Source organism: Oncorhynchus mykiss, chromosome 27, assembly GCF_013265735.2.
Source record: "Oncorhynchus mykiss isolate Arlee chromosome 27, USDA_OmykA_1.1, whole genome shotgun sequence".
Taxonomy (NCBI): domain Eukaryota; kingdom Metazoa; phylum Chordata; class Actinopteri; order Salmoniformes; family Salmonidae; genus Oncorhynchus; species Oncorhynchus mykiss.
This window is the reverse complement of record NC_048591.1, coordinates 15,868,955-15,884,310: the sequence shown is the minus strand read 5'-3', so window position 1 is coordinate 15,884,310 and position 15,356 is coordinate 15,868,955. Positions and strand designations below refer to the sequence as shown.

General features: G+C 46.2%; 1 protein-coding gene across 1 annotated transcript in view; it reads right to left on the bottom strand.

The window, feature by feature from the left end:
- Positions 1 to 15,356, bottom strand: part of LOC110507626 (schwannomin-interacting protein 1) — a 355,356-nt gene that overhangs the window by 247,250 nt on the left and 92,750 nt on the right. The window contains exon 6 of the mRNA XM_036965812.1: positions 4 to 68. Coding sequence (XP_036821707.1) covers positions 4 to 68 — 65 coding nt within the window. The remainder of the gene's footprint in view (positions 1 to 3; positions 69 to 15,356) is intronic.

Below are 15,356 nucleotides of genomic sequence, written 5' to 3'. Positions count from 1 at the left end.
TACCTCTGCAGTTGAACACTTTCATCATTGACATGCTTCAGGCCAGTCTGGAGGCTCTTCAGTTCCTCCTATGAGATAGAGAAAGAGAGAGAAAGAGAGCGAGATGGATAGCCAGAGAGAGATAAAGACAGACAGAAAGAAAGAGATTAGAACAACAATCTCTCAGACAGACAGAAAACAAACCCTATTTTCTCATCTCCATCTTCTCTACCTTTTGGGTGTGCCTGTGTGTGTTGAGTGTGCTGTGTGTGTTGAGTGTGATCCATTCAGCTCAGCACTGGTACCCCTGTAGGGAGGTAGTAAGGGCGGTATCTTGGAGAGGTTAGATGTTTCCCTGTGAAGTTAGTAAAGTTAGCTGTGGAAGTTCTCTGCTGATTTTGCCAGTCAGCATTCAGCTGTGTTTGGCCCAGAAACAGAGAGAAGGAGAGCGACCCAGAGGCAGCATGGAGCAGTCAGAGGAGACAGGGGGTTGGGGTGGGGTAAGGGGGGTAAATGGATCCTCCAGGAAGTCGACTTTGGTGTTTAACATTCATGACACCACATAACAGAAAGGGCTCTGTAGTCTGGTTGATCAGAACCCACTGCTGAGGATGGGCTTGACTCCAGAAACATGGTTTCCTGAAGTCTACCCTGTGATGGATCAACCCCACTGACGTCAACATGCTGAGGAGAGCTGAATAAAAGGATGTTTTAAATCCACAACCCTCTCTAGCTTTAATAATTCCCTGTAATAAGGGCTGACTTGCCTCTGCATAAGTGATCAGACTAATTCGATTACAAGTGGAATTAAACTGGAGCAGAATCTCTAGAGGACCCAGGGGCCCACAACCGGGTACAGAGTGGGTGGGAGGTGGAGCAGGAGGTGTGTGTATGTGTGTATGTGTGTGTGTGTGTGTGTGTGTGTGTGTGTGTGTGTGTGTGTGTGTGTGTGTGTGTGTGTGGTGTGTGTAGGTAATCCTTTTGATTTTATGAGATAAAAGTGCTTCATTTCTATGTATTCGCATGCAACTAATTTGTGCCCACAAAGCGTTTTTTAAATCGTATCATAGCATTCATAATGTCCTGCATCACAGATTATCTACAACACCGAACAGTACGTTCCTCTGGCCCGTACCATTACAGATTATCTACAACACCGTACAGTACGTTCCTCTGTCCCGTATCATCACAGATTATCTACAACACCGAACAGTACGTTCCTCTGGCCCGTACCATTACAGATTATCTACAACACCGTACAGTACGTTCCTCTGTCCCGTACCATCACAGATTATCTACAACACCGAACAGTACGTTCCTCTGTTCCGTATCATCACAGATTATCTACAACACCGAACAGTACGTTCCTCTGTTCCGTACCATCACAGATTATCTACAACACCGTACAGTACGTTCCTCTGTCCCGTATCATCACAGATTATCTACAACACCGAACAGTACGTTCCTCTGTTCCGTACCATCACAGATTATCTACAACACCGTACAGTACGTTCCTCTGTTCCGTATCATCACAGATTATCTACAACACCGTACAGTACGTTCCTCTGTTCCGTATCATCACAGATTATCTACAACACCGAACAGTACGTTCCTCTGGCCCGTACCATCACAGATTATCTACAACACCGTACAGTACGTTCCTCTGTTCCGTATCATCACAGATTATCTACAACACCGAACAGTACGTTCCTCTGGCCCGTACCATCACAGATTATCTACAACACCGTACAGTACGTTCCTCTGGCCCGTACCATCACAGATTATCTACAACACCGTACAGTACGTTCCTCTGTTCCGTATCATCACAGATTATCTACAACACCGAACAGTACGTTCCTCTGTTCCGTATCATCACAGATTATCTACCACACCGTACAGTACGTTCCTCTGTTATGTACCATCACAGATTATCTACCACACCGTACAGTACGTTCCTCTGTTCCGTACCATCACAGATTATCTACAACACCGAACAGTACGTTCCTCTGTTATGTACCATCACAGATTATCTACCACACCGTACAGTACGTTCCTCTGTTCCGTATCATCACAGATTATCTACAACACCGTACAGTACGTTCCTCTGGCCCGTACCATCACAGATTATCTACAACACCGTACAGTACGTTCCTCTGTTCCGTACCATTACAGATTATCTACAACACCGTACAGTACGTTCCTCTGTTCCGTACCATCACAGATTATCTACAACACCGTACAGTACGTTCCTCTGTTCCGTACCATCACAGATTATCTACAACACCGTACAGTACGTTCCTCTGTTATGTACCATCACAGATTATCTACAACACCGTACAGTACGTTCCTCTGTTCCGTACCATCACAGATTATCTACAACACCGTACAGTACGTTCCTCTGTTATGTACCATTACAGATTATCTACAACACCGAACAGTACGTTCCTCTGTTCCGTACCATCACAGATTATCTACAACACCGAACAGTACGTTCCTCTGTTCCGTACCATCACAGATTATCTACAACACCGTACAGTACGTTCCTCTGTTATGTACCATCACAGATTATCTACAACACCGTACAGTACGTTCCTCTGGCCCGTACCATCACAGATTATCTACAACACCGAACAGTACGTTCCTCTGTTCCGTACCATCACAGATTATCTACAACACCGTACAGTACGTTCCTCTGTTATGTACCATCACAGATTATCTACAACACCGTACAGTACGTTCCTCTGTCCCGTATCATCACAGATTATCTACAACACCGTACAGTACGTTCCTCTGTTCCGTACCATCACAGATTATCTACAACACCGTACAGTACGTTCCTCTGTCCCGTATCATCACAGATTATCTACAACACCGTACAGTACGTTCCTCTGTTCCGTATCATCACAGATTATCTACCACACCGTACAGTACGTTCCTCTGTTCCGTATCATCACAGATTATCTACAACACCGTACAGTACATTCCTCTGGCCCGTACCATCACAGATTATCTACAACACCGAACAGTACGTTCCTCTGTTCCGTACCATCACAGATTATCTACCACACCGTACAGTACGTTCCTCTGGCCCGTACCATTACAGATTATCTACCACACCGTACAGTACGTTCCTCTGTTCCGTATCATCACAGATTATCTACAACACCGTACAGTACGTTCCTCTGTTATGTACCATCACAGATTATCTACAACACCGTACAGTACGTTCCTCTGGCCCGTACCATTACAGATTATCTACAACACCGTACAGTACGTTCCTCTGTTCCGTACCATCACAGATTATCTACAACACCGCACAGTACGTTCCTCTGGTCCGTACCATCACAGATTATCTACAACACCGTACAGTACGTTCCTCTGTTCCGTATCATCACAGATTATCTACAACACCGTACAGTACGTTCCTCTGTTCCGTATCATCACAGATTATCTACAACACCGTACAGTACGTTCCTCTGTCCCGTATCATCACAGATTATCTACCACACCGTACAGTACGTTCCTCTGTCCCGTATCATCACAGATTATCTACAACACCGTACAGTACGTTCCTCTGTTATGTACCATCACAGATTATCTACAACACCGTACAGTACGTTCCTCTGGCCCGTACCATCACAGATTATCTACAACACCGTACAGTACGTTCCTCTGTTCCGTATCATCACAGATTATCTACAACACCGTACAGTACGTTCCTCTGTTCCGTATCATCACAGATTATCTACAACACCGTACAGTACGTTCCTCTGTCCCGTATCATCACAGATTATCTACAACACCGTACAGTACGTTCCTCTGTTATGTACCATCACAGATTATCTACAACACCTTACAGTACGTTCCTCTGGCCCGTACCATCACAGATTATCTACAACACCGTACAGTACGTTCCTCTGTTCCGTATCATCACAGATTATCTACAACACCGTACAGTACGTTCCTCTGTCCCGTACCATTACAGATTATCTACAACACCGTACAGTACGTTCCTCTGTTCCGTACCATCACAGATTATCTACCACACCGTACAGTACGTTCCTCTGTTCCGTACCATCACAGATTATCTACCACACCGAACAGTACGTTCCTCTGGCCCGTATCATCACAGATTATCTACAACACCGTACAGTACGTTCCTCTGTTCCGTACCATCACAGGGGATAAAGAGTACTGAGGAAAACAGTATCTACTCTTTGTCATACAGCATCTGTCTCATCTTAGCTTTGAAACAGATCAACAAACAAAAACCCTAGACACACACACACACACACACACACACACACACACACACACACACACAGTTGAAGTTGTTGTATGCTGGGAAAAACAAGAGGGCTAATTGGAGAAATCAAGGTGGAACTTGATGAATCTCTCTCTCTCTCTCTCTCTCTCACATGTGATTACTGAAGACATTATTCTATGAGGTTTGGGGTTTGAGCTGTCCTCCAATCTGCTTGGCGAGTGGTGACGTCATCCTGCTCTGTCCAACACTAACTCTAATGGTGTCATGCATGAGAAATGTCCCAGCTAGACTACGAATTCAGTTAGACCCTGCTCTCTAACGCCACTTCGCTTAGAATCAATGTCACCCTGGCCTCCCCAAATCCCCCCTAATACCATCCCAGACAGACAGCCTACACACACACACACACACACACACACACACACACACACACACACACACACACACACACACACACACACACACACACACACCTTGACCCACACTCTCAGACAGGCTTTCACACAGGTTTTACACAGGTCACCTGGGGGCTCTGTCAGAGAGAGAGACATTCCGATGAGAGGAAGAGCTAGTTAAGAGAAAATGAGAGCAAATAGATTGAATGAGAGAGGAGAAGGAGATAGATGGAGATATCGAAGGGACAGAGATAGTGAAGGATGGGGAGAGAGAGCGAAAGAGAGATAGAGAGGAAGAGGAGGGAGGAGTGTGGTGGTGTGTGATTGCGACTGAACGAGCCGATCATTTCAATTTCCCCCGGGAGTTACTGATGGCCCTGTCCCCGCTCAGCCCAGACAGAATATTTGCTCAGGTCTCTCGCACGCACGCACACACACACACACACACACACACACACACACACACACACACACACACACACACACACACACACACACACACACACACACACACACACACACACACACACACACACACACACACACACACACACACACACACACACACACACACACACACACTCCAACACTCATTTTGCCCTGTCAACGCCACACCCAAAGCCTTACTCACTCTACAACTTAGTGAGACCGCAACAAGGACAAGTGATGTTCAGAGGTTCAGTTCTGAACCTACAGGTAGGAAAGACATTGCTGTCTTTGTGCTTTCCATTCGTGCATTCCCCGGATCTACTGACCACTTTGTGTGTGGGAGCATGTGTGTGTATGCGTTAGTGAAAGTGAGAATATGTCCTGATACTCAGTGTGCATTATCAAGCACCCAACAAGGTCAGCAGGCTACTCACTGAGCTCTTTACATCCTGTAACGGTCCGTAAAACTAAAACACAGATTCATTGTTCACAAACCTGCTGGAGCTCTCTCTTCTGTGAGTTAGTTAATGACCTTGTCCAAAACTCAGACAGAAACCTACTCTATTCTCTCTCCTAAAGTACTTTTCTCTCCTCCTCCCCCTCTGCTCCCATCCATCCCTTCTCCGCAGCAGCACCCGGCCCGGTGTTAGGAGAGGAACCGTATCGCCTGCCAGAATGGAGGAGGGAAATAAACCAGGGGTTTGCATAATTTAGCAGCGGTGTGGGCAGAAAATCTATATTCATTTTGGGCTTTGGCACTGCCAAGCAGGAAACATTGATTGTGTGGTAGTGCTGGTGGATTTATGGTGAGCTATAGAGGCCGGAGAGGAGCGGTAGCACCGCTTAGACCTGCTGATGGAGACGGGACCTTGAACTCACAGGGCTGTATACAATAACACAGGAAATAGAGCTATTGACAGCTAGCTACACTACAACCTCTCATCTCTCCTCTCCTCATCTCTCATCTCCTCTCCTCACCTCTCCTCTCCTTACCTTCTTAGACCCTGTGGCTGTGAAGAAATTAAACTGGACCCACGCCAGCCAAGGAAAATAATAGGGAGGGATGGATGGATAGAGGGAGAGAGGGAGCAAGGAGAGATGGAACTAGGCTGAGTTATGGACTTCATCTATCCACTGTACAAGGTGTAAATCTGTCTCCACCTCCTCCAAACACCCCAGAAACAAACCAGGGGGCCAGAGAGAGGTGAGGGGTGAGAGGGGATGAGAGGGGCTTTGTGTGCAAAGTTCTGATGAAACAGAGGTCCCTGAAACTAACCACCAAGACAGACAGATGGAAACCACTCATCGCACTGTGACCTACTCGCTCACTTTCTCTCCACTCCTCTCCCAAACCTGACCCTCTCTCCTTAACTCCATCTCTCCTCCTCTCCGAAACCTGACCCTCTCTCCTTAACTCCATCTCTCCTCCTCTCCCAAACCTGACCCTCTCTCCTTAACTCCATCTCTCCTCCTCTCCCAAACCTGACCCTCTCTCCTTAACTCCATCTCTCCTCCTCTCCCAAACCTGACCCTCTCTCCTTAACTCCATCTCTCCTCCTCTCCCAAACCTGACCCTCTCTCCTTAACTCCATCTCTCCTCCTCTCCCAAACCTGACCCTCTCTCCTTAACTCCATCTCTTCTCTTCTCCTCTCCCAAACCTGACCTCTCTCCTTAACTCCATCTCTCCTCCTCTCCCAAACCTGACCCTCTCTCCTTAACTCCATCTCTCCTCCTCTTCACCTTCTGTCTCCCTCTCTCGACCTTACTCCATATTTCAATCTTTCTGCCCCTCTTTTGTCTCTACCCCCTTTCCTGTCATTCTCCCATATTCCTCCCTCCTTCCCATCTCTACTCTCTCTCTTTAATACTTGATGAGCTTCTTGACGTGTTTTGGCAGCAGATCCCAGCTCGTCCATCTACTGGCCCAGAAGCGGAAAACCGCACCGGAAAACCTTCATCAGCAGTGTTTGCTTTCCTAATGAACTCAACTAACTCCAGCACACAGCCACCAGGGAACCACAAGGACACTCTGGCCCATGGTAAACACTTGGTAAACACACACACACACACACACACACACACACACACACACACACACACACACACACACACACACACACACACACACACACACACACACACACAGAGGCAGCAAGAGAGTGACTTCTGCACAGACAGACACTCAGACAGGTAGAGTGAGCAGCCTGAATCACCTCTGAGCCAAAATGTGTTGTGTCCTAAAGTTTTACACACATATTTAAACAATATTCAGCAGACCATCTGCCATCCCATTCAACTCCAACACACACATTGATGCAACCTCTCACTCACTCTCTTACACACACACATACACACACACACCAGCCCTGAAGCAGCCTCTACCAGTCATTCCTCCCTGGGGGACTCAAGGCTGCAGAGCCAGAGCCAGCCGGTGAAATCTCTGCCATCTCTGTCACATCGGCCATCATTCTCCTCTACCACAGGGACATAGCCTGGCAGCACACTGTGTGTGTGTGTCTGTGTGTGTGTGTCTGTGGAGCAGGACAAGGGTTGGGAGCCGATGGCAGTCTCACTCTGTTATCTCCAGCCAGTACAGGCCAGATGCTCTGTGTCTCCTCCTGGCACGTGTGTGTGTGTTTGTGATAAATGAGAGGTTGTGTGTCTGGGTTGTCTGTCCCTGAATGACCCTGCTATGGAGCAGGTTGGCCGACTGAGCTCTCTCTCTCTCTCTCTCTCTCTCTCTCTCTCTCTCTCTCTCTCTCTCTCTCTCTCTCTCTCTCTCTCTCTCTCTCTCTCTCTCTCTCTCTCTCTCTCTCTCTCTCTCTCTCTCTCTCTCTCTCTCTCTCTCTCTCTCTCTCTCTCTCTCTCTCTCTCTCTCTCTCTCTCTCTCTCTCTCTCTCTCTCTCTCTCTCTCTCTCTCTCTCTCTCTCTCTCTCTCTCTCTCTCTCTCTCTCTCTCTCTCTCTCTCTCTCTCTCTCTCTCTCTCTCTCTCTCTCTCTCTCTCTCTCTCTCTCTCTCTCTCTCTCTCTCTCTCTCTCTCTCTCTCCGCTCTGTGGGCTAGGCTAATGACAGCCAGTGTAACAGTGGAAAGGAGAGGAGACACAGAGAGGAAGCCCTGCATACTGAGAGGGGAAATGGAGCAGGCGTAATCCCCGCAGACAGACCCACATTTAGCAGGGAAGAAACACACTTTATAGGGCAGGGTAACACTAGACAATATTAAAGCGACATTAGAGGTTGTGGACGTTGGTAATGGTCATTTAATGGTATAATAAAGAGTGTGAATGGTTTGACTCTACAGTCCCTCTGGGAGGCACTTCCTAACTAACCCCAGCAGACATCAGGGACCTGGCATCTTGCCAGCGGGGTGCCCTCCTGTTTCCCCTGGCACCTTACTGTCCCCTCGACAGCTGGTGTTTTCTACAGGCTGGTGTGTGTCCGCTCTGCTCTCCATTAGACCCCTGACACACACAACCCAGAGGTCCCTTGTTGCCCAGGCAACAGAGTGAGCATCTGTGTCATGCCAGAGAGAAACTGCAGAGGCCGAAAGCCAACACTGGCACAGTCTAATGAAAGAGAGTGTGTGCTGTGTTACTTTGCTGAGATCACATATATAATGTTTTTATTTAACCTTTATGTAACTAGGCAAGTCAGTTAAGAACAAATTCTTATTTACAATGACGGCCTCCCAGGGAACAGTGGGTTAACTGCCTTGTTCAGGGGCAGAACAACATATTTTTACCTTGACAGCTCAAGGATTCGATCCAGCAACCTTTCGGTTACTGGCCCAACGTTCTAGCCCAAATATGAACTTGTCTAGGCAAGTCAGTTAATAAGAACAAATTATTATTTACAATGGCGGCCTACACCGGCCAAACCCGTCAACGCAGGGTAGCCTAGTGGTTAGAGCATTGGACTAGTAACCGGAAGGTTGCAAGTTCAAACCCCCGAGCTGACAAGGTACAAATCTGTCGTTCTGCCCCTGAACAGGCAGTTAACCCACTGTTCCTAGGCCGTCATTGAAAATAAGAATTTGTTCTTAACTGACTTGCCTAGTTACATAAAGGTAAAATTTAAAAAAATAAAAAAAATAAAAGCCGGTTGTGATACAGCCTGGATTCAAACCAGGGTGTCTGTAGTGATGACTCAAGCAATGAGATGCAGTACCTTAGAAGCCCTCCCAGGAGCCCTAATGAGCCTCAACCTGGGAGAAGATGTAAATACATCAGGACATAAAGGACTTTTCTGAACGTATGACTTTCTAAATGAGATTTTGTTGAAACCTCTAACAGTGCAAGTCCTTCTCTAGAAGGGCATGTGTCCAGAGAGAATAGAGAATGATCCATTCTACTATATCTATTATAGCCCTTATACATCTACAGCCGTGTGTGTGTGTGTGTGTGTGTGTGTGTGTGTGTGTGTGTGTGTGTGTGTGTGTGTGTGTGTAATGCAAACCCGTCTTCAATAAAACCTGTGGTGTTTGTGTCTGCAGCATAACAGTGTTAAAGATTCTACAGCTATGAGACGAGAGCCTAACTATGAATATATACAGCCATTTAGTATCTTTATTCAACATTACAGCCACCTGGAGACGAGAGTTGCTTTGTTAGCTAGTTAATAAGGCCATACTGTCATTACTATGGAGTGTAGTTAAATAGGATGGTGACAGGTTTATGTCATAGTGGAGTGTGGAGATCATTAGGAGTGGATGTGTGTTACTTAGACCTGTGGTTCAGTAAACCATCACACACACACAGAGTGAGGTAGGGCTGTTGGTCTGGTGTGTCCCTGGTGTAGGCGTAATGAAGTAGAAAGCCATTCGAGGAGAAAACTCTCCAGCCCTGAGAAACGACAGAGACGGCCAGGGAAAATGGGAATCAGTGATGTATACTTAGAGACCGACCAAGGAAGGAGAGAGAGAGAGAGAGAGAGAGAGAGAGAGAGAGAGAGAGAGAGAGACCAAGAGAGAGAGACCAAGAGAGAGAGACCAAGAGAGAGAGAGACCAAGAGAGAGAGAGAGAGAGAGACCAAGAGAGACAGACCAAGGGAGAGAGACAGACAGAGAGAGAGAGCGAGCGAGAGAGAGAGAGACCAAGAGAGAGAGAGAGAGAGACCAAGAGAGAGAGAGAGAGAGACCAAGGGAGACAGACCAAGGGAGAGAGACAGACAGACCGAGAGAGAGAGAGAGAGACCAAGAGAGAGAGACCAAGAGAGAGAGACCAAGACAGAGAGACCAAGAGAGAGACCAAGAGAGAGAGACCGAGAGAGAGAGAGACCAAGACAGAGAGACCAAGAGAGAGACCGAGAGAGAGACCAAGAGAGAGAAACAGAGAGAGAGAGAGACCAAGAGAGAGAGACCAAGAGAGAGAGACACCAGAACATCCAAATGCAGTGCTATCTGGCCCTAAATCGACAGTACACCGTGGCTAATGGTTAGTGATCAAAACCTTAGAAAAACCTTGACAAAATACAGGCTCAGTGAGCACAGCCTTGCCATTGAGAAGGGTAGACACAGGAAAACCTGGCTCCCTGTAGAGCACATATGTCAGAGTCAAGGCCCGCGGGCCACATCCGGCCCGCAAGAAGGTTTTTTACGGCCCCTGGGATGATCTTGATTTATTATTAGAACCGGCCCGCAGCAAGCCGGCAGCCCGCAGATCTTTTACACGCACCAATACTACATTTCCCACAATGCAAAGGTGACGCACCGAGCAGTAGGCTGCTTCATTTCAATATTTATTGGCACAGCAGTCGTCAGCATCACAGTAAAATTAACTTTCAGATACCCATCAAAAATGGCAAAACGGAAGGTGGATACTGAGAACCGGGGGTTTCAAACAAGGTGGGAGTCGGAGTATATGTTCACGAAGGTAGCTGGAAAACCTGTGTGTCTTCTGTGTGGAGAAAGTGTGGCGGTACTGAAAGAGTATAATCTGAGACGACATTATGAAACGAAACACGCGGACAAAAACAAGAATATGGACATGGAACAAAGGCTACAAAAGGCCAGTTTTATTTTGGCAGAAGAGATCGCTAAATCAGCCCGGCCATTTACGGAGGGGGATTTCATCAAAAACTGCATGATTAAAGTTTGTGACGAAGTTTGCCCAGAAAAAAGGCAACTCTTTTTAAATGTGAGTCTGAGCAGAAACACCATTGCCGAGAGAGTAGACCAGTTGTCCATCAATCTAAAAGAGCAGCTTGTGAAAAAGGGAAAAGATTTTATTGCATATTCCTTGGCTGTGGATGAGAGCACCGACATTTCTGACATTGCCCAGTTGTCAATTTTCATCCGCGGAGTGGACTCCAACCTAAGCGTGACAGAGGAGTTTTTGGCTTTACGTCCTATGCATGGCACAACTACGGGGCATGATTTGTATGAAGAGGTGTCAAGATGTGTAAATGAGATGGAGCTGCCTTGGGAAAAACTCGTGGGTTTGACAACCGACGGAGCACCTGCGATGTGTGGACACAGGAGCGGACTGGTGGCGAAGATACGGGAAAAGATGCAAGAGGAAAACGCGACAGGTGAGCTGACAGCTTATCATTGTATCATACACCAGGAAGCGTTGTGCGGTAAAGCCTTGAAAATGGAGCATGTAATGAGCATCATCACGCGCACAGTTAACTTTATCAGAGCCAAAGGTTTGAATCACCGCCAGTTCAAGGCATTTCTGACGGAGTTAGAAACGGAGCATGGTGATTTGCCTTATCACACAGAGGTGCGATGGCTAAGCCAGGGAAAGGTGCTTCAAAGATGTTTCGAGCTTCGTGAGGAGATTTGTCTGTTCTTGGACAGCAAAGGGAAAGACACAACACAACTCCGAGACGAAATGTTTCTGTGTGAAATGGCTTTTCTGTGTGACATTACGAGTCATCTGAATGCAATAAACTTGCAGCTGCAGGGTCGGGATCGTGTCATCTCTGATATGTACAGTACAGTGAAGGCATTTAAAACCAAACTGACTCTGTGGGAGACGCAGATGCGGAAAGAAAATTTGAGCCACTTTCCCAGCTGCCAGACCATGAAAGAGAAGCTCTCTACCAGTGCGTTCCCGAGCACACAGTTGGCTGATAAAATAGGTATGCTTGCCGCTGACTTTCGACGCCGATTTGCTGACTTTGAAGCACAAAAAAGCAGGTTGGAACTGCTCGGTAACCCATTTGCTGTTGACGTGGAAAGCTCACCACCAAACCTCCAAATGGAGTTGATTGACCTCCAATGCAATGATGCACTGAGGGCAAAATATGCGGCAGTGGGTGCTGCGGAGTTCGCCCGTTTCCTCCCCGGCACAATGCCCCAGCTGCGCATCCAGGCTGCTCAAACGTTGTCTATGTTTGGCAGCACATACCTGTGTGAACAACTGTTTTCTTTGATGAACCTGAACAAAACATCACACAGAAGTCGACTTACTGCTGAACACCTCCACTCAATTCTGAGGATTTCTTCAGCTCAGAGCCTTACCCCGAACATTGATGAACTTGTGGAAAAGATGGGACACCACCAAGTATCACCCTCAACCTCAAACAAGTGAACATTACTGTGCAATCACATATTTAGAGTTTTTACTCAGTTCAAGTTTAAAAGTTAAAATTTAATATTTGTTTTCACTGCATGTTACTTCTCCTTAAACAAAGTGTTGTTTTTGATTAATAGATTTTTGCACTTTATTTTTTTGTATTTCAATCCAATTATATTTTAAAAATATTTCAGTTGAGTGGATGATAGAAAATTGCTATTATTGTTTTTTCTTTGAAGTAAATTTAGCCCACTTTTGCTAAAATAGAAAATATAGTCTACTGATGGTGCCTTGAATACCGGTTTCTTTCATTTAATGTTCATGTTATGGGGATATTTATATAAAGGAAATTTGTCTTTTGTGTCTGTTGAAAATTAAAGATTACTGACAGAGCCATAAGAAAATATTGCTTTATTTATCTGATCATATTGTAATATATTTGTTAGGTTTTCAGTAGGTTCAATTAGGTTCACTAGACTATATGCGTCATTTAAAAATTTTTCAATGAACATTCGAACAGTCCGGCCCTCGTCTTGTAGCTGATTTTTTTATTTGGCCCTCCGTCCATTTGACTTTGACACCCCTGCTGTAGAGGAAAGGCTGTGCAACCACTGCATAACAGCAGAACCTGAGACGGAGCTGCATTTCCTGACAAAATGTCAAAAATATAAAACAATTAGAGTGTCATTTTCCCAAATTTGGAACCCATATTCAAGGTTTCAAAGACCTCTCTGATGAGGATAGGCTACCCGTCCTGTTCGGGGAGGACGCAGAGAGCTGTGGGTTGGCAGCGCACTACATTGCTGCCTGCCATAAGATGAGGGACAGTGTCTGACAGACCAATCAACCTGCACATGTACTCTACTGTATACTTATTGTTATTGTTGAATGTATGGTTATTTTGACATTTGGTGATTGTTGTTACTATTGTCCCGTTGACAATTTTTATTTATTTTTATATTGTAAATATCCAAAATAAGCTTTGGCAATATGTACATTGTTACGTCATGCTAATAAAGCGAATTGAATTGAATTGAGAGAGAGAGAGAGAGAGAGAGAGAGAGAGAGAGAGAGAGAGAGAGAGAGAGAGAGAGAGAGAGAGAGAGAGAGAGAGATAGAGAGACCAAGAGAGAGAGACCAAGAGAGAGAGAGCAAGAGAGAGAGAGAGAAGTAGAGAGAGAGAGACAGACCAAGAGAGAGGGGGAGGGAGTGTTGATTAGAGGAGAAACTGTTTTCAAGGCCATAAAGCTTAGCTCCCACTTCCCCTTTTTTGTGCTCTCTCCAGCAATCCCTCTCTTTCCTGTCATTTGTCTTCCTTCTCCCTTCTCTCTTCTCCCTCTCTTCAAATCAAATCAAATTGATTTGTCACATACACATGGTTAGCAGATGTTAATGCGAGTGTAGCGAAATGCTTGTGCTTCTAGTTCCGACAATGCAGTAATAACCAACAAGTAATCTAACTAACAATTCCAAAACTACTACCTTATACACACAAGTGTAAAGGGATAAAGAATATGTACATAAAGATATATGAATGAGTGATGGTACAGAGCGGCATAGGCAAGATGCAGTAGATGGTATCGAGTACAGTATATACATATGAGATGAGTAATGTAGGGTATGTAAACAAAGTGGCATAGTTTAAAGTGGCTAGTGATACATGTATTACATAAAGATGCAGTAGATGATATAGAGTACAGTATATACGTATACATATGAGATAAATAATGTAGGGTATGTAAACATTATATTAAGTAGCATTGTTTAAAGTGGCTAGTGATATATTTTACCTCAATTCCCATCAATTCCCATTATTAAAGTGGCTGGAGTTGAGTCAGTGTTTTGGCAGCAGCCACTCAATGTTAGTGGTGGCTGTTTAACAGTCTGATGGCCTTGAGATATAAGCTGTTTTTCAGTCTCTCGGTCCCAGCTTTGATGCACCTGTACTGACCTCGCCTTCTGGATGATAGCGGGGTGATTAGGCAGTGGCTCGGGTGGTTGCTGTCCTTGAGGATCTTTATGGCCTTCCTGTGACATCGGGTGGTGAAGGTGACCTGGAGGGCAGGTAGTTTGCCCCCGGTGATGCGTTGTGCAGACCTCACTATCCTCTGGAGAGCCTTACGGTTGTGGGCAGAGCAGTTGCCGTACCAGGCGGTGATACAGCCCGACAGGATGCTCTCGATTGTGCATCTGTAGAAGTTTGTGAGTGCTTTTGGTGACAAGCCAAATTTCTTCAGCCTCCTGAGGTTGAAGAGGCGCTGCTGCGCCTTCTTCACGATGCTGTCTGTGTGGGTGGACCAATTCAGTTTGTCTGTGATGTGTACGCCGAGGAACTTAAAACTTACTACCCTCTCCACTACTGTCCCATGGATGTGGATAGGGGGGTGTTCCCTCTGCTGTTTCCTGAAGTCCACAATCATCTCCTTAGTTTTGTTGACGTTGAGTGTGAGGTTATTTTCCTGACACCACACTCCGAGGGCCCTCACCTCCTCCCTGTAGGCCGTCTCGTCGTTGTTGGTAATCAAGCCTACCACTGTTGTGTCGTCCGCAAACTTGATGATTGAGTTGGAGGCGTGCGTGGCCACGCAGTTGTGGGTGAACAGGGAGTACAGGAGAGGGCTCAGAACGCACCCTTGTGGGGCCCCAGTGTTGAGGATCAGCGGGGTGGAGATGTTGTTACCTACCCTCACCACCTAGGGGCGGCCCGTCAGGAAGTCCAGTACCCAGTTGCACAGGGCGGGGTCGAGACCCAGGGTCTCGAGCTT